This window comes from Acinonyx jubatus, chromosome B1 (assembly GCF_027475565.1).
Source record: "Acinonyx jubatus isolate Ajub_Pintada_27869175 chromosome B1, VMU_Ajub_asm_v1.0, whole genome shotgun sequence".
In the NCBI taxonomy this organism is placed as follows: Eukaryota; Metazoa; Chordata; class Mammalia; order Carnivora; family Felidae; genus Acinonyx; species Acinonyx jubatus.
This window is the reverse complement of record NC_069382.1, coordinates 168622942-168642462: the sequence shown is the minus strand read 5'-3', so window position 1 is coordinate 168642462 and position 19521 is coordinate 168622942. Positions and strand designations below refer to the sequence as shown.

Below are 19521 nucleotides of genomic sequence, written 5' to 3'. Positions count from 1 at the left end.
GATTAATTTTCAGGTAGGGTTGACAGGTACTTTAAAATGGGTGGTTCAAAGTTATCTACTAATACTTTCTGAGGATAAGTGGACCACCAAGCCAATAAAGTGAAAATTAAAATGTTCTAACACAAACACACAAAATATTCTTCTAAATGTAGTATTTGAACATATAATCTGATGTAAAGTTTGTGAATACAGTGCTGGAAAAAGAGTGTCCCTGCTCCCATGGAATATATATACTAGGGTGAAACTAAATAGCCAAAAAAAAATTTACCTTCCATCTTCAACAAACCACACAGCATAAGAATAAAAATCAACATAAACACATCCTATATATATATATATATATATATATATATATATATATACCTCAAAAATCTGTGCAAGCTGGACTTCTTTATTGGTGAATATGGCATGTATACAATGAACAGCCTGTTTTGCTTGGTGTGGAGTACCTCTCTTTGCTTTCTGATGTAAAATGGGAATTAAGGTCCTGCAAAAAAATAATACCATAATTAAAAAAAAGCCCATATACTACAAGTAGTTCTCCTGGTTGTCTCCTGCTTCCTCTCCCTTAACTGCTTGGATTTTTGCTGGTAGCGAAGCCTCTCTTAATTTTTAAGCTGTACGTATGTATGTATGTGCGTGTGTGTTATATATACACGTATATATGTGTATATATACGTGTATATATACACGTGTATATATACGTGTATACACGTATATATACACACACACAAGTATATAATCTCTACACCCAATGTGGGGCTCGAACTCACGACCTGAGATCAAGAATCCACCAACTGAGCCAGCCAGAAACCCTGATAAGACTCTGTTAAAAATTACCTCATCTGCAGAAAGGTTTAAAGCTCCTTCTCTATCCCCAACTATAATACAAGAAACGTCTCAAGAAAAAGGCTACTGCAGGAGATAATTTTTATTTTAAAGCCACCTCATGAATATGGAGAAATAAACAAACCACCCTGAATTTACAATCTAAAACTTGCCCCATGTTATATTTTTATATTTACCTTCCAAGTACATATTCCTAATTTCCCACTTCCCTTTCACAATCCCTTCAGTTATTAAAAATAATTTTTTTCATGTTTATTCATTTTTTGAGAGAGAGAGAGAGAGAGAGAGAGAGAGACAGACAGAGGACGAAGTGGGGGCAGAGAGAGAGGGAGACATAGAATCTGAAGCAGGCTCCAGGCTCTGAGCTGTCAGCACAGAGCCCGACACAGCATGAGAGATCATGACCTGAGCTGAAGTCGGATGCTTAACTGACTGAGCCACCCGGGCGCCCTTCCCCTTCAGTTACTTTAAAGCAGCCATGGAAGGGCACATGGGTGGCTCAGTCAGTTAAATGTCTGACTCTTGATTTTGGCTCAGGTCATGGGTTCACAGTTGTGAGATCAATCCCTCTGTCGGGCTCAGTGCAGAGCACGGAGCCTGCTTGGGATTCTCTCACTCCCTCTCTCTCTGCCCCTCCCCTGCTCAGGCTCTTTTTCTCTATCTCTCAAAATAAATAAATAAATTTAAAGTAGCCATAGACAAAAAGTAGCAAAAGGTCAAGTTTTATTAAAGGGCTGAAATGAAAGCAGTAAAACAAAGTATGCAAGGATAACGACACATATATATTGGTAGAAGAGTAATAAAAACATCTAACGATTATTGAGTACTTGTACCAAGCATCATTCTAAGTGTTTTTATGTGGATTAATTCAATTAATCCTCATAGTCACCCAAAGAGGACTATTACATTTATTAAACAGATGAGGAAACTAAAGCACAAAAATATTATTTTATTTAAGCTTTTTTTTTTTAACGTTTATTTATTTTTGAGACAGAGAGAGACAGAGTGTGAATAGGGGAGGGGCAGAGAGAGAGGGAGACACAGAATCCGAAACAGACTCCAGGCTCTGAGCTGTCAGCACAGAGCCCGACGCGGGGCGCGAACTCACGGACCATGAGATCATGACCTGAGCTGAAGTTGGACGCTTAATCAACTGAGCCACCCAGGCGCCCCTATTTAAGCTTCTTAAGGTGATGGAGCTAGGAAATGGTAGAGTTGGGATGTGAAAATGTGTACTTCTTCTCCAAAATCCATGCACTTAACCTCCATACTGACATTGAAGGTCAAAGTCAAATAATAGGACAATATGGAAATAACACATTACAGTCTTAAAGCATTAAATGTTGATGATATAAGAAAACATTATATGAAGATGTAAGTACCAACCTATAAAAGAACAGGTATACACAGCAAGTAGACAAAATAAAGAAATATCAAAGTGTGGATAATGACTCTTTCTCTCCCTTATATTTCCTAAAGTTTCAGCTTGCTTTTTTTTTTTTTTTTTAAGAAAGAGAGCGAGAGAAAATGACAGGGTAGGGCAGAGACAGAGGGAGAGAGAATCTTAAGCAGGCTCCATGCTCAGCACAGAGACCAATGGGAGGCTCCATCTCATGACCCTGAGATCATGACCTGAGCCAAAATCACGAGTTGGATGCTTAAGCGACTGACCACCCAGGTACCCCAAGTTTTAGCTTTTTACAATGAACATTTAAGTATTCTTTTAATCAGAAGAAAAGCTATTTAAGGCAAAAAAAAAAAATTTAAGAAAGATACTTGTCATACATTTAATGCAGTGGTTCTATTTTATAGATTATAAGGTCAGTGGTATCAAATACAATGATGACAAAAGGTCCTCTCATGAAAATGGGAGGCTAGACATTAAAAGCAATACCCCAGATCCCAGGTCATGCACCTCAACCAAAAAACTGCAATGAATATATGCTAGTCAGTATAAATCTGATTTGACACTTACGAATATGACACATTTCTCTGTGTGCAGATTTAGAATTGTTAAGAGACAGATTTCCATGGCCCAGTAGCCTCCTTAACTGAACACTGTTAAAGTCTTTCTCACAAACTCATTTACCAGAGTAGCAGTTCTTGTAAATAACACAAGTAACAAAGACACAGTGTTGATCAAACTGTTGTTAAATGTGTTACTAATTCTTCTTAGCCTAATGAAATGATTACACAAAAATCAACTTTAACCTTTTCCCTTGCTTTTCTAGTGTGCTATATAATCCGATGATGTCATCAGGGTTGTTTCTGAGGCCTGCATTGTTTTTGCTCCTCTGCTTTTCAATGATTCTCTCCCTCCTTCCTCATTAGTCTTAAGAACAATACGTTTTATTCCTTGTGTCCAAAGTTAACTATTTCACTTACCCCCATTTTCCACTGCTTCTGCTGGGATAGAATTCCTTTAAGAAGAAATCCTTTACCTTAAAATAGGTTTTCCTACCTTGAAAAACTCACCAGAAACTTTATCCTAGTGTGTCAGTGATTTTTTTCCCCAATGTACAAGTACAAAGATTATGATTTCTAGGCTATAAACACCTTGAGACCAGGGACTAAGTGTGGTAATTCTTTTATATTAGTCAGTACAGTTCTGAGAATGAAGAGAGTGTACAATAAATATTGACTTATTTCTCAAATTAAACTATCAGCTTACAAATTTAATAAAAACTTTAGGAATCAGGGGACGCCTGGGTGGCTCAGTTGGTTAAGCGTCTGACTTTGGCGCAGGACATGATCTCACGGTTCGTGGGTTCGAGCCTAGTGTTGGGCTCTGTGCTGACAGCTCAGAGCCTGGAGACTGCTTTGGATTCTGTGTCTCCCTCTCTCTCTGCCCCTCCCCTGCTCATGCTGTCTTTGTCTCAAAAATAAATAAAACATTAAAAAAACAAAAAACAAAAAACCAAAACTTTAGGAGTCAGTAGTCCTCTTGTCCTATTATTACCCTGTAAGGAAAAACGGTTTGATTTGGATATATCCAGAACTATTTGCATATACCCTGAACATCTGACTCAACAGCTATCAACAATGTGTTTTTCCTTCAAAAGACATCTCCCACATTTTTTGTCTAAATATAAACTCTCAGCACAAGTTTGATCCTAAGGCAACCTCTTTATGATGTTGAAGTAAAAATATCAAAATGTATTTCATTCTTATGATGAAAGAGAAAAGGTAATCTTGAGGGAGAGATCAAAAATTATAAAACCACCACTGCCAATAACCAGGCAACTAATAAGATATAATGTTAAACAGACTAGTTGATTATCCCATTCTTTGGTGAGACAGGTTAGTAGCAGCTACTGAATTTAAACCAGTTGGAGGGAAGAAAATGTACGTAGATAAGGAAGAAACGCTAACCACAAATTCTAAATTCTGTGATAACTTTTGATTATTAATATTAATATTCAAAAATAATCTTGTTATAAACAAAGTTTCAGTTTGTTCCTCTAATTTCTTTTTCAGTTTGTTCTTCTAATAGTAGGGGAAGAGTATAAGGCAGAGAAAGGATAATACAAAGGATACAGAAAAGCTGCTTCTAAGAAAAAGTTGTCTTTCCTCTCCCCTCTCTCCTATCTTCCTACATGAAAAAGAAAAATGACTGGCTCCTACACTTAAAACACTTTTATGTTTACCATGAGAAAAAATATACTCACGATCGTATCTGGGGTAGGTCTGTTTCTATTTTGTGGCCTGTATTTCTAAAAATTTGTATAGCAGCTTCTGCTACCTTGTCATCTTCCATTCTGAGGCACTGTAACAGGGACTCATATGTCTCTGCAGAGTGGAACGAGGTAGGATGTGTGAAAGACAGAACCTGGAGGAATAGATATAGCTTTAGAAGTACAGACAATGGTTTTCATTCAAAGAAGAAAATTATTTTCTACTATAAATACAATTCAAAATTAAGGGCTGCATATGCTAGCTATACAGAATAAAGATTTTATTTCATAGTCTCCTTTGTAATTTGTTGTGTTTAATGACATGTGAAAAGAAATACTGTGCAGTAGCTCCTTATGAGAGTTGATATATAGCCTTTGCCCTATTTTTCTTCTTTACCTCTTAGTCTGTTCTGAAACTGGGAATGAAGAAAAATGTGGCTCTTTTTTTATGGACTGTGATACTGTGATGTAAACTGTTAACACAGAGCTTTATTTCACTGGCAAAATGATAGTCTAAAAGGAATATTTTAAGTGAAATCCATCACAAAATTTCACTAGTCATAACTGTAAATAAAGAAGCCATAACTGTGAACTTTTAGTCATGATTAAAAACATGTACATTATTACTCCCTTATTTATTACTCTAGAAGTCCCAGTCTATCCCTAAGGAATTTATAGGAAGTTGGACATGTCTACAAAATTTACTTTCCATGAAGTGGAAACAACTTAGTTAGCATAATATCAGAGATAAAGGCTACAAGTGGAGAGGTGTGGGTAGGGGATGGAGTATGTAATCTTCATTAACTTACTTAATAAGCATTTATTTAATGGGTTATAAAGTAAAGAGATGGTCTCATTCGGTGAGATTCTTGCTGATAATATTTAGATAGTATGTTGACATGTTAGTAATAGGGTTGATAATATAAAACCCTGTAAATTTTACTTACAGAAAAATGGAGAATCAAATTTGAAAAAATGAATCAAAACTATGAAAAATGCTTATCTTCAAGATTTCACTCTTAAAACTATTTAAAAATATCTCATCATTAAAAATACAAAATCTTTCCATGAAATTAAAGACCATTCCAATACAACCCCATCACTCTCTTTTCTATCTAATGTCCATTGCACTGGTTTGTCTCTTCTCCCTCAGTTCATACGTTATAGTTATCTAAATATCTCTTTCCTTCAATTTCCTCTTTACTCCATCTGATGAAAGCTCTGTTTAGTGCCGTGCCATAATGAAAGCCGGAAGGAAAGACCCTGATAATACCTTTCTGCTCAAAGAGCATTACCAATCTAAAACCAACCCTGTATCCCATTATTCCCCAAAGCAATCCTTTTTTTTTAGTTAGGCTAGACTCCCAACAATCCCTAAAATATGCCAAGAGTTATTCTCTTTCACGATGCTGTGTTACCCTTAGAGTAAGCCATATCTTGTCCACAAAGTCTTGCCTGATCTGCCTCTTACTAATTGCTCTATTCTCTGAATTCTTTGGCATAATATGAGTAACAATTGTTTAAAAATTTCCTGATAAGACAGATACTGTCATATAATTCCTTCAGCAGATGAAAGTTAAGACTAGATCATTTAGAACATACTATTACAAGCACATGTTGTTAAATACAGGTATGCAAATGAGGAATGAAATAGCAAATCATCAAAACATGATTTTATAATGTAAAACAATTACATTATTGTAATGTGAAAGACATACATTTTTATAAAATATGATTTCTACTACAAATGTTTAATTTTTCAGTTTCCAATGAAATAAAGCCCAACCCTTGCACATCCTTAAGGGAACTGGAATTAAGACTGGAAATTCATGGAGACAGAATTATTTTAAAAGTACCTTAAGAAGTTCAAGTCCTGAACGAATAGCTGTATCTGGACTTACACCCTCCTCTTCATCATCTGCTGTTCCCTCTATTGATTTATTCATCAGTTTTACCAGTGCACTATTAAAATAAGAAAATCTAAATTAGCCACCTTAGTAGATCAGTAATTCCTAACTACATTGTGGTAGAACACATACAGAACCTAAATATTAGCTACAAGTACGTTCCTGGAGGAAAAAATTATTTTGTGACTTAAAAAAAAACTATTTATTTTGAAAAAGAGACCTTGTGCGTGAGTGGGGGAGGGGTAGAGAGAGTGGAAGAGAGAGAATCCAATGGCTCCATCCCACGAACTGCTGAGAGCATTACCCAAGCCGAAATCAAGAGGAGAATGCTTAATGGACTGAGCCACCAGGCAACCCTATTTTGTGACTTTTTAAACTTTGCTCCCAACTTGACAGCTGAGATTTTTACTTTATCTACCCACAACCTTGCCCAAACTCCATGTACAACTCTACTGAAAAACAACAAGATTAAAATTAAATGATATGTACTGGAAATATAATTTAACACTGATTTCTATATATAAAGAGATTGTTTACAACAATAGAAAAACAATAGATGGCAGTTGCTAAATGAAGAAATGACAATTCACTCAAAGTAAAAAACAAATACATGGACAAAGGAGTTTAAATTAATCCTTGGTGATTAATTTACTGAATCAGTAATTCTATTCCTAAAGATTTAGAGAAAAGAAGTTCATTAGAAGCATCATGTTATATTCATAAACAGATTCATCAATAAAAAAACATTTAATTGTCCAACATTATGGAATTAGTTTTTCAAACATACCTAACCACCACAAAACAGAACATTACCTGTGAATAAAAATCAGACTATGTAGCAGCATGGTACTTTCAATTAATTAAATTAATTAATAAGCAAGGCGAACGCTTTTTAAAAATGTTTTTTTTATTCTTGAGAGACAGAGATGGAGTGCAAGTGGGGAAGGGGCACAGAGAGAGGGAGATACAGAGTCTGAAGCAGGCTCCAGGCTTTGAGCTAGCAGCACAGAGCTGGGCATGGGGTTAGAACTCATGAACTGTGAGATCATGACCTGAGCTGAAGTCGGACATGTGCCCGATGGAGCCATCCAGGCACCCCTGATTTTATTTTTTTTAGATGTTTATTTTCAGAGAGAGAGAGAGAGAGAAAGAGAAAGAGAGAGAGAGAGAGAGAGAGAGAGAGAGAGAGAGAGAGTGAGTGCAGGTGAGCGCGTGCACATGCAGGAAGGGGCAGAAAGAGAGGGAGACAAAGAATCCCAAGCAGGCTCCATGCTCAGCATGGAGACTGACGCGGGGCTCGAACTCACAAACTGTGAGATCATGACCTGAGCTGAAATCTAAAGTCGGAGGCTTAACTAACTGAGCCACCCAGGCACCCCAACGTGGTACTATTTTAAGTAAAAACAAATATGATTTTTTTAAATCCTTAATTTAAATTTATTTTAAAGTTTTAATTAGTTAATATACAGTGTAATATTGGTTTTGGAAGAATTCAGTGATTAATTACTTACGGACAACACTCGGTGCTCATTACAACAAATGCCCTTTTTTTTAATTTTTGTTTCCCTTCCCTTATGTTTATCTGTTTTTTAATTTTTTTTTTAATTTTTAAATGTTTATTTAGTTTTTAGAGAAAGACAGAGTGTGAGCAGGAGAGGGACACAGAGAGAGGGAAACACACAATCTGCAGCAAGCCTCGGGCTCTGAGCTGTCAGCATAGAGCTGGACATGGGGCTTGAACTCACAAACTGTGAGATCATGACCTCAGCTGAAGTCGGGACGCTTAACTGACTGAGCCACCCAGGTGCCCCACAACAAATGCCCTTCTTAATACCCATCACTTACCTAGCCCATCCCCCCCCCCCCAACCTACTTCCCTCCATCAACCCTCAGTTTGCTCTCTATCGTTAGGGGTCTCTTCTATCGTTAGGGGTCTCTTGTGGTTTGTTTCCCTTTCTTCTTCTTTTTCTCCCCTTTCCCTATTTTCATTTGTTTTGTTTTTTAAATTCCACATATGAGTGAAATCATACGATATTTGTCTTTTTCTGACTGACTTATTTCACTTAGCATAATATATTCTAGCTCCATCCATGTTGTTGCAATAGATGTGATTTTTGGTTTTGAGGCTGTTTCCTCATCAGTAAACTGAAAAAAAAACCAACAACCCTTATTTTGGGGGCATTAAATTATTACAGCAAATGACCTAGTACATAGCAAATATTTAACAAATGGAAGTTAATCGTAACTGTTTCAGGTTAAAATTTTTCCCTTGGAAAAATACACATATTTTAGTCAAACTATTAAAAAATTTTAAGTATAAAATACATAAGGTCACAGATACATCTTCTATATAATTTAAACCACTTTTAGTACTTTTATTTCCCTTTTAACATCACAAGAATAATTTAAAAACTTCCTCAGTATCTTCAATTGATAAAAAACATTTTTTTAAAAAACAAATTAGGAGTGTATTAAACACTAGCTGGAAATATAATTTATGTATCATATAACTCACCTATTTAAAATGTATAATTCGGTGGTTTTTACTTTATATTCACAGGGTTGTATAACCATTACCACAATCTAATTTTAGATTTCACCCCATTCCCCAAAAAATCCCTTTTCCAATAGGAGTCACTGTTGTTCACTTGTATCTCCTCTATTCCTAGTCCTTTACTAATTTGCCTTCTGCTGCTACATATTTGCCTATTCTGAATATTTCATATAAATAGACTCATACGATATATACGTAGTCTTTTATGAGTGACTCCTTTCACCTAGCAAACTGTTTTTGAGGTTCACCCATGTTGTACTATGTATTAGTATTTCATTTACTTTAATCCTGAATAACCTTCTAGTATATGCATGTAAGACAGTTTATCAGTTGATGGACATTTGAGTTTTTTTCTATTTTTTTTCAGCTATTATGAATAATGTTTCTGTAAATATTCATATCCAGGTATGGACATATATTTTCACTTCTCTTGGGCATATATTTGTGAGTGGAGTTGCTGGGTCATATAGTAACTCTGTTTTAACTTTTTTTTATATTTAAAGTTTATTTATTTTGAGAGAGACAGAGAGAGTAAGCAGGGGAGGGGGCAGAGAGAGTGAGAGACAGAATCCCAAGCAGCTTCCATGTTGTCAGCACAAAGCACAATGTGGGGCTTGAACTCACAAACTGAGATCATGACCTGAGCTGAGATCATGAGTTGGACACTTCACCGACTGAGTCACCCAGGCACCACAAATGTTTATTTTTGAGAGAAAGAGCACAAGTGTGCATGAGTGGGGGCAATGTGCACAAGGTGGGCAAGGGCAGACAGAGAGGGGGACAGAAGATCTGAAGTGGGCTCAGCACTGACAGCAGAGAGCCTGATGCGGGGTTCAAACTCACAAACTGAGAGATCACAACCTGAGCCAAAGTCACACGCTTAACTGACTAAACCACCTAGGCACCCCTCTATGTTTGAACTTACTGAGCAGCTGCCAAACTGTTTTCCAAAGCAGCTTCATCATTTTATATTCCCACCAGCAATATATGAGAGTAACAATTTCTTGACGTCTTCTCCCACTCATCTTTTTTATTATAGCCATACCAGTGGGTATAAAGTGGTGTTTCATTGTGAATATATATATAAATATTCCCATCTCCACAAAAAATTGCCTTATGCCCCGTGTGGTCAATCTCCTTTTTCCACACTGGCAATTACTGATCTGGTTTCTGTCACTATAATTTTACCTTTTCTAGAATTTCACGTATTTTGTGTCTGACATCTTTTATGTGACATAATTCTCTTGAGATTCCTCCACATTCTTGCATAGAATCAATAGTTTGTTCCTTTCTACTGCTGAGAAGTATTACATTGTATGGATTTATCACAGTATGTTTATCTAATTACCAACAGATGAACTTTAGAGTATTTCTAGTTTAAAGATATAAATAAAGCTGCTACAAGCAATTAACTTGAAGTCTTTATGGGAATTTAGGTTTTCTTTTTTTGTAGGCAAATATCTAGTACTGGGATTCCTGAGTTGTATGGTAATATTATATGTATACTTAATGTTACAGCAAACTATCTCCTGTATCACCAACACTTGGTTCAGTCAGTCTGAAATATCATCAATACTTGGTATGGACAGTATCTTTGATTTCAGCCATTCAAATGGGTATGTAGTGGTTTCTCACTGAAATTTGAATTTATATTTCCCTAATGAGTAATAATGTTGGTTGTCTTTTCCTGTGCTTATTTCCTATTTGTATATCTTATTTGGTGAAGTCTGTTCAAATCTGTCCCCTTTTTTTAAATTGGATCATTTATTGAGTAGTATGCTTAACTTAATGAGTTACCCAGGTGCTCCATACATTGTTTATGCTTTTTATGTCCTATTTAAGATATCTTGCTTACCCAGTATTTTGCTCTACAAGTTTTAGCTCTGACATATATTAAAAACAAAAGTTATTTCCAATTTGAGAAGAATATCTGAAGTATGCTTTCTATTTGGAGGAAATCCTGTAAAATGATACATGAATTTAACAAGATTACAAATGTGTTTGAAAAAATTTATGAGTGTATCTAATTATTTTTAAGAGGTTGTGCATGCATTTATTTAATAAGTATTTACTGACCACCTATTATGTGCCAAGTCTTAGGGTCTATCCTGGAAATACAGTGCAAAACAATACAGTGCATCATCTCTGCCTTCATTATAATGTGGGTGGATCATCATTATGAGTCAATAAGCTGTAAGAGACCCAAGTCTTAAAACCAGGACCGCAGTCCTTTCTCTTATAAAAGTATTTTCGTTTCTAAATTAGAGAAATAATACATACTCCATATGTTTCATAGGGGTATCATGAAGCAAAAGATTATCACCAATTCAAGTGTCTGTTCAAAATTGCTTGGGAAGTCTTCTATGTGTCTCTTTCTCTTTTAATTTGTATAACAACTGTTATAAATATTCACCATTCTAACTCAGGTCTAAATTCTTCCACTGAGCAGACTACTTATATTACTTTTAACCTGACAGAGAATAAAGGAGGCCATGAGTGAAAACTAATTTTCTATACCCTATCTTCTAAATTCCTCTAATTTGTATCTATCATTTTTTCATATCATGGAGAAGATTTTCTTCTTTCTGCTCCTCTTCTTTAGGGATGTTGCATTATAATTCTACCCCCCTTCCCCCATCTTCAGCCTCTCTTCTATTAGCACCTCTCAAAGGTATTTAAATATTCAAAATTTCTTCATTAAAAACAACAAAAGACCCTTCCTCAGGCTTACTCTCTTTCCATTATCTAATTTTTCTCTTTAACATTTTATAGCTAAACTGTCCACAGTGGCTGTCCTACATCCCAATTTACCTCCTAAAGCAGAGTTTGGAAGTGTAACAAGTTATTTATCCCTTGGATTTTCTCCTATCTCAAGGCTGCAGAGTGGACCCTATTAGGATCCTGTTGAGCTAAGTCAATCACCTCTGGGTTTGAGCAGTCTTCTCTGCTCAATTTTTATCATTTTCTCTGTGTACCATGATGTGGATGTTGGGAAGGGCTAGCTTATGCTCTTCTCAATCCTTGGTAAACTGGGCTTGCCCCTGATACCCCAAAGAAACTATCCTAGCCATAGTGACGTTTTTTCTTTCTAAATCCAATGGATGATTTTTAGTATCTATTTTACTTCTGAATAGCATCTGACCTCTCCAACTTTTAGTCCCTCTTTAGCTTCTGTGTTACCACTCTTTCCTGATTTTCCATTTAAAAATTTTTAAGAAAATGTTTATCTATTCTTGAGAGAGACAGAGACAGAGTGTGAGTTGGGGAGGGTCAGAGAGAGAGGGAGGCACAGAATCTGAAGCAGGCTCAGGGTTCTGAGCACAGAGCCTGACGCGGGGCTCGAACTCACAAACTGTGAGATCATGACCCGAGTTGAAGTCGGACGCTTAGCCAACTGAGCCACCCAGGTGCCCCCTGATTTTCCACTTTTGACCATGCCTCCTTAAAAACAATTTTTTTTTTAATTGAAGAACTGACATACAATCTTATATTAGTTTCAGGGGTAGAGGAGGGTGACTTGATATTTATAAACATGAATTGGTCACAATAAGTCTAGTTACCATCTGTCACCATACTATATTGTCAAATTTTTAAAAAATTTAATGAATTCCTGATCTGGTAGCCAACCTCTTAATTAATTTTCCTTAGGATTCAGTCTTCAACCTTTCTCTTTTAAAATTTTACCCTCTCCCTGCAGGTAAAATTTTACTCCTCTCTCCCACTATTACAATCACTACTTCACTTTCAACCACTATCTATGGATAAATAACTAACTGGAGCACACATATGTGTATTTGTATAAACACAAGTCTGGGGAAAATATACTAAAGAAAAATTGGTTATATTTAGGATGATTTTCTACTATCCTCATTCTTTTCTTCCAAATCCTTCATTATGGTTAAAGCACATACTACTTTCTAACTACTTCTTAATTGCCTTTGTTTTTGTCTATTTATTCTTCCTAGAATAGCTACTAAAGTTCATTTGGTAATTACTATGTGTGAGGCACTGTGCTAAGTGTTTTATATATCCATGTTATTTAAGCCTCTCAACAATTCCAGTTATTTTATTGCTGTGTATTGTTATTGTATTGTAAATGTATTATTATCCTTATTTTAAAGGTGAGGAAATTAAAGCTCAGAGTAGCTTAAATAATCTACCCAAGGACACAGGGCTAGTGGCCTGTTCTTCTGCAATCTCCACCTGACTACTCTCCATAATTCCTACTGATCTTTCACTACCCATTTTATGTGTGATCTATTTCAGAACCTGCTCTAATAACAAATTCATCCCACACAATTTGGGTTAAATAACTATCCTTCCCTAGTTACCCAATGTATTTTACAAATTGCTCCATTAAATGTGTGTTAAATGAAGAAACAAACCCTTTATTCACAATAGTCCATAAAGATTTGGTTACACAGAAAGAATATTATATGACATATTTCTCATTAAAATAAACTAGAATTTTGCATGAAAGTAGTCTCTCAGAAACCCTAACCATAAGTTGATTTCTCTGAGCCCAAACATGATGCTACTGAAAAAGAGTGTTTGGTCTGTTAAGACTGGAGATCAACCACTAGCTTTACTATAATTTACTAAAGTAATGAAACCCTGTGAAGCCTCATGGAGACAAAGAGCAAATGCCATTATATGTATCTTTCAAAGTCAATATGCAAAGGCAAGAGTACTATCTACATGTACTATATCCTGATTTACCCCATTAAAATCAAATGGCATAGAGCAAAGGACACTGACATCAAAAATAATAAATGTGTTTAATAAATGTGTTGGTGGGAATATAAATATATGGTATAGCCACTGTGGAAAATAGTAGGGAGGTTCCTCAAAAAATTAAAAACAGAAATATATGGTCCAGTAATTCCACTACTGGGTATTTCAAATGAAAACACAAATTTGAAAAGATATATGTATCCCTATGTTTACTGCATTTTTTATAATAGTCAAGACATGGAAGCAACCTAAGTGTCCAATGGCAGATGAACGGATAAAGATGTGGTATGTGTATGTATGTATGTGTACACACAGGAGTAATATGCAGCAATAAAAAAGGATAAGGTCTTGTCATTTGCAACCACATGGATGGACCTAGATGATATTATGCTAAGTGAAATAAGTCAGAGAAAGACAAGTATGATTTATGATATTTTTGATTTACTCATGTAGAATGTAAAAAAAACAAATGAATAAACAAACTAAAAGCAGAATCAGATCTATAAATACAGAGAACTGATGGCTGCAAGAGGGAAGGGGGATGGGCAAAAGGGGTGAAGAGGAGTGGAAGATATAGGCTTCTAGCTATGGAATACATCATCGGAATAAAAGGTACAGTGCAGGGGATATAATTAATGATATTGTAACAGCGTTGTATGGTGACAGATGGTAGTTGTATTTGTGGTGAGCCACAGCATATGGTATAGAGATGCCAAATCACTATGCTGTACACCTGAAACTAATTAACATTGTGTCTGAAATATACCCAAATAAAAAAAATTAAAACAGAGGTGCCTGGGTGGCTCAGTTGGTTAAGTGCCTGACTCTTGATCTCAGCTCAGGTCTTGACTCAGGATCGTGGATTCAAGCCCTGCACTGGGCTCTGCATTGGGTGAAAAGCCAATTAAAAAATAAATAAGTAAAAACAAAAAAATTAAAATAAAATTACTTCCATCCTTTGGAAAAATAAAATAAATCTAGGGTTTTTGTCATTACCCAGCTGTGAACAAACCACTTACTCTCTAAAAACCTTACTTTTCTAAGCTCCAACTCTTAATTTCAGTTCAGGTCATGATCTTGTGGTTGGTGAGTTCGAGCCCCATGTCAAGCTCTCTGCTGTCAGTGCAGAGCCCACTTCGGATCCTCTGTCCTCCTCTCTCTTTGCACCTACCCCACTCACTCACTCTCTCAAAAATAAACAAACATTAAAAAAAAAGAGAAAAAGGTAGACAGACATTGCTGTTATAAGCTGAGTTGTGTACCCCCAAATTAAATGTTGGAGTCTCATCTACAGTACCTGATAATGTGAGTATATTTGAAAGTAGGGTCTTAACACAGATAATTAAGGTAAAATGAGGTGAAATGTGTGAGCCATTATTCAATATAATTATTGTTCTTATAGGAAGGGAAGATTAGGACACAGATAAAGTAAGACCCTATAAGGAGACAGTGAGAGGAGGCCATCTGCTAGTCAAGAAGAGAGGCTTCAGAAGAAATCAAACTTGATGGCACCTTGATCTTTGACTTGTGGCCTCCAGAACTGTGAGAAAATTAATTTCAGTTGTTAAAGTCACTCAGTCTGTGGTATTTTGTTATGGCAGCCCTAGAAAACCAATACAACTGGCATTTCAATACAACCAAAGCAGTGATTCACATACAGTGAAATAACTAATAGCTAGAATCAGGTCTCCTAATCCAAAGCTATTTAAAAAGAAAACCAATAAAGGTTGCCTGGGTGGCTAAGTTGGTTAAGCATCCGATTCTGGCTCAGGTCATGATCTCGTGGTTCGTGAGTTGGAGCCCCACGCTGGGCTCTGTGCTGACAGCTCGGAGCCTGGGGCTCCGCTTCAGATTCTGTGTCTCCCTCTTTCTCTCAAAAATAAACAAACATTAAAAGAGAGAGAGAGAGAGAGAGAACCAATAAAAACAAAAGAAAACAGAGAGAGAGAACCAGTAAGTACTATATAGTGACCCAACATGAAAAGGAAGATATACAGCTTGTCTACAGGAAAAATGATTAGTGCAAGGGAAAAGTATTCACAGAAGTTTACAACAGAAATCATCAGAAACAACTGAAATGCATGAAATTATGGAAAACACTTAATAAAAAACAATAGCTATTAATGTCTATTGTGCCAGGCTTCTTAGTTTTTATGTTATCTCTAATTCTGACAATCATATGACAAAGAGATGTTATACACATATTAAAGTTAAAAATAAAATTAAGAATTCAGATAGATTACCAGGCTTCTTCAAAGACACAAACTGGTATGTAGCAGACACATGCTGTGACACCAGATTAGTCTAATGGCAACTTGTTCTCTTTTCAAAATACTATTCTGTTTTCACATATCTCAACTGAACAATGATACAATACATACTACAGGGATGTTGTGTGGCCATCAAAATGGCTAAGAAAACTCAAAGATTGACTGACAGCCTATAGATTTAAAAATTTCTTCTTTTTCCATATTTTGCGTTCTAGGGTTTTCTTTGATGAGCACAGATAGGCTAAAAATAAAACACAAGAACTCTAAAAAAATTAAAATCATTGAAGTAAGTCAAAGACTAGAAAATGAGTAAGCCCTTCTTTCAACTTGAATGATATATTAAAAAGGTATACAGGGAGACTTTTTAGATTTTCTTAGGGACCCAGAATTTAAACTTACCACACTGTGGTTTCAGACCATATTCTATTTTTGAGTGAATAGATTTCCTGACTTACCTTATGGCTTCTGAATCAATGTGCACAGGTGCAATTCTTTCCAACAGAAATTTGACCATCTCTAGAAAAGGGTTTGTTGGCTGCTTAGGATTTGCAAGTTTTCGAGCTATTTCTCTCTACAGAAGGGAAAGATTTTACCGTAAGTATGATTCACATTCATATTTTTCAAAATAAAAGTGACTATAGGTATCAAAAGCATTTAAAGATTCAAAACCAGCAGAATCTGCTTTAGACTTGACTAAATTTCTGCTTTAGACCCTGACTAGAATTATATACTCATTAGGTTATCACTGCAAAATCTGTACTGTGGAGGACAGAAAGGGGATAACATTGTGTGATTTATGCCTTTTATCCTATATTTCTCCCATGAAATTATTGCTTAGTAAACAATCTTTTTTAGTGCTCTTTCAAAAAGTTAACAATTAATACTTTCATGGGTATCTTTTATTAGTTTATTTCATAATTTGACAGAATATTATGCTTTCAGTTAATGATTTGTCTTTTTAAAGAGGGGGAGATTCATAAGTATGTAATTATTTATAAAATTTTTAGTTGTGGAAAAACATAGGTGATTCCAAAGATGGTGGCATTACATCAAATAGTTCCTACAAAGAAAACATGTTATTGCTGGAGTTTCTAAAGAATATATTGGGACTTTATTAGAGAGCCTGATTCTCCCAAAGACAAGGTTAAATTCACAAAGTGCTGGGCACTGGGGGAAGAAGTTTAATCACAAATTTAATCAACACAATTTAATCAACATTTAATGAATATTTCTGCTGAATAAATATAAATTTTGGGTGAGAAGATAATGCATATTAAAAGTACATCCCAAACTATAAAGCAGTAACAAATAATAGTCACTTTATATGTTTTTTCATAAAAAACATAAAAAAATATATATTCAGGGGACAAGGGAAAAATGAAACAATTTCTACTATAATTTCAGTGATATCTTGACACAAGTTAATTTTATAAAGACAATATTAAATTGGATACCATCCATGTTTCTCATTAGAGTGTAAGTCTCGGGAAAACTTATTAGTCATTAAGAGATGCTTGATTTATTTTGCAAACTATAATTAACTTAGCAAAACTTTAGCATTTGAGAAAATAAAAATACTTTAGTCAGTGTTCAGTCCTTACATACTTTGCTCTAACCCACAGGTATATATTTTAAATCTGAATTTAAGTACAGTTACTATCTTTTGAAATCAAATTTGTTTTGTGCAGGTCTCCCCAAAAGGGGACTTTTTTTTTTTTATCCCTAGCATAAAATTTAATTGCTTTAACCTAAAATAAAGTCAGTGATCATTTAATAACAAATAAGCCTACTGGAAAATTGCTAGGCAAACTATACTAGTCAGTACCCTGGAACAGGTTACTAAAAAAGAAAAAAAAAACTAGACATTAAGAGAGACAGTTATGGTACTAGAGACAAGCATAGAAAAAATAAAAGAAATGCTAAAGGGAAAAAGAATAATTCACAATTATATAAACCTAGTAATAATACCATATAAAATACACCTATGTACATAACAACACTAGATATAATTAACTTTTAAAACCTAATGTTTTTATATTCCAATATAACCTTACATTTAAGTAATCTTTCATAATAATTATTGTATGTGATAATCTTAAGTGATACTGGGAACACGCAGCAAGCCAAATTAGTTTGCGGCAACAAAAACCAACTAGTTTGTAGCTTTGTTTTCTTTATGCAATTAAGAAAAAAAAAAAAAACACCCACACATACTTCCAATGCACAAACAGAAACATCTAAGACCAACAAGAAGTTTCATAACTGACAAAGCTTCAAACGGAAGTAATCATATGCAATCATTTTAGGAAATGACAGCAGAATGAATAAAGAAAATGAATTCTTTCTGCATCTCTGACAATGTTTCCAAAATTTCTCATCAACTATGCTAACACTGCAGGTTGATACTATTACTGATACATATTTACTAGTCACAGAAATTGTTTAGTATATTAAATATGCACTCTTAAAGAATGTCAAACAAATAAATAGTCCCTATTCTCAACAAGCTTATAATTTTTTAATCCTGTTATTATAACACTAAAGAGCTTAAAAATTCTGCATTTATATATCTCCTTTGTTCTTCATACTTTTCCTTTCTCATTTTGACAATAAAAAATATAAATGTTAAAAAAATTGTACTCTTTCACATACACAGTATCTCCTCTCATATACTTTGATGTTTTCCTAATCAAAATGTCTCCTAGATTTAACATTATCAATTTTCACAGCTGGAATCAGTAAACTAGATAAAGCATAATTTCTCACAAGAAGCAGCTTCTAAAGGTTTAACTTTCATGATTCAGTGACCTGTTCTTTTCAGTTCCTAAACGTAATTCCAATGTGTGTGTATGGAGGGCAGGGCAGACTTCCCAATCAACAAGCAATTCTCCAAACACCAGCAGGGTGTCCTACAATTCAACTCAATTCCGACACTGTCTATCCAAGATAGGATTGGTTCCCACAGGTTAAGGGTTCAGTCTTAAGGGACTGCCTCCCATCCCTGCCCCTGCCCCTGCCCCTGCCCAGGTGTAAGCCCAGGTAGTTACCTATACTTCCGACCAACTGGCTGTAAATCTAGGTTCCCATAACCCCCTCCTTCCTTGGGTCTGATTAACTTGCTAGAGTAGTTCATGTAACTCAGAGCAATATTTTACTTACCAGATTACTATAAAAGGATATATAACTAAGGAATAGTCAGATGAAAGAGATGCATAGGGCAAAGTATGTGGAAAGGACAGGGAGCTTCCATTCCCTCTGTGAGTCTGTCACTCTCCCCAAATCTCTACATGTCCACCAACCCGGAAGCTCTCTGAACTTTGTCTTTTTTAGTTTTTATGGAGGATTCAATACATAGGTTGATTGATCAAATCATTGGCCATTGGTGACTGACCTCAGTTTCCAACCCTCTTATCATGTAATTGGCTCCAGAGGCAACCAGTCCCCATCCTTAGGCCTAGTTGCTAAAGACACCACATTAACATAACAAAAGACACCTACGTGGCTTTCTGCACTTCAGTAACTTAAAGGGTTTT

At 35.4% G+C, this 19521-nt stretch overlaps 1 protein-coding gene across 2 annotated transcripts in view; it reads right to left on the bottom strand.

Annotated features, from left to right (window-relative positions):
• Positions 1 to 19521, bottom strand: part of PDS5A (PDS5 cohesin associated factor A) — a 136536-nt gene that overhangs the window by 43281 nt on the left and 73734 nt on the right. For both annotated transcript variants that reach the window (XM_027055627.2, XM_053217448.1), the window contains exons 17-20: positions 16444 to 16559; positions 6380 to 6485; positions 4518 to 4678; positions 364 to 487 (exon numbers count right to left, since the gene is read on the bottom strand). In XM_027055627.2, the coding sequence (XP_026911428.1) occupies positions 364 to 487; positions 4518 to 4678; positions 6380 to 6485; positions 16444 to 16559 (507 nt within the window). The remainder of the gene's footprint in view (positions 1 to 363; positions 488 to 4517; positions 4679 to 6379; positions 6486 to 16443; positions 16560 to 19521) is intronic.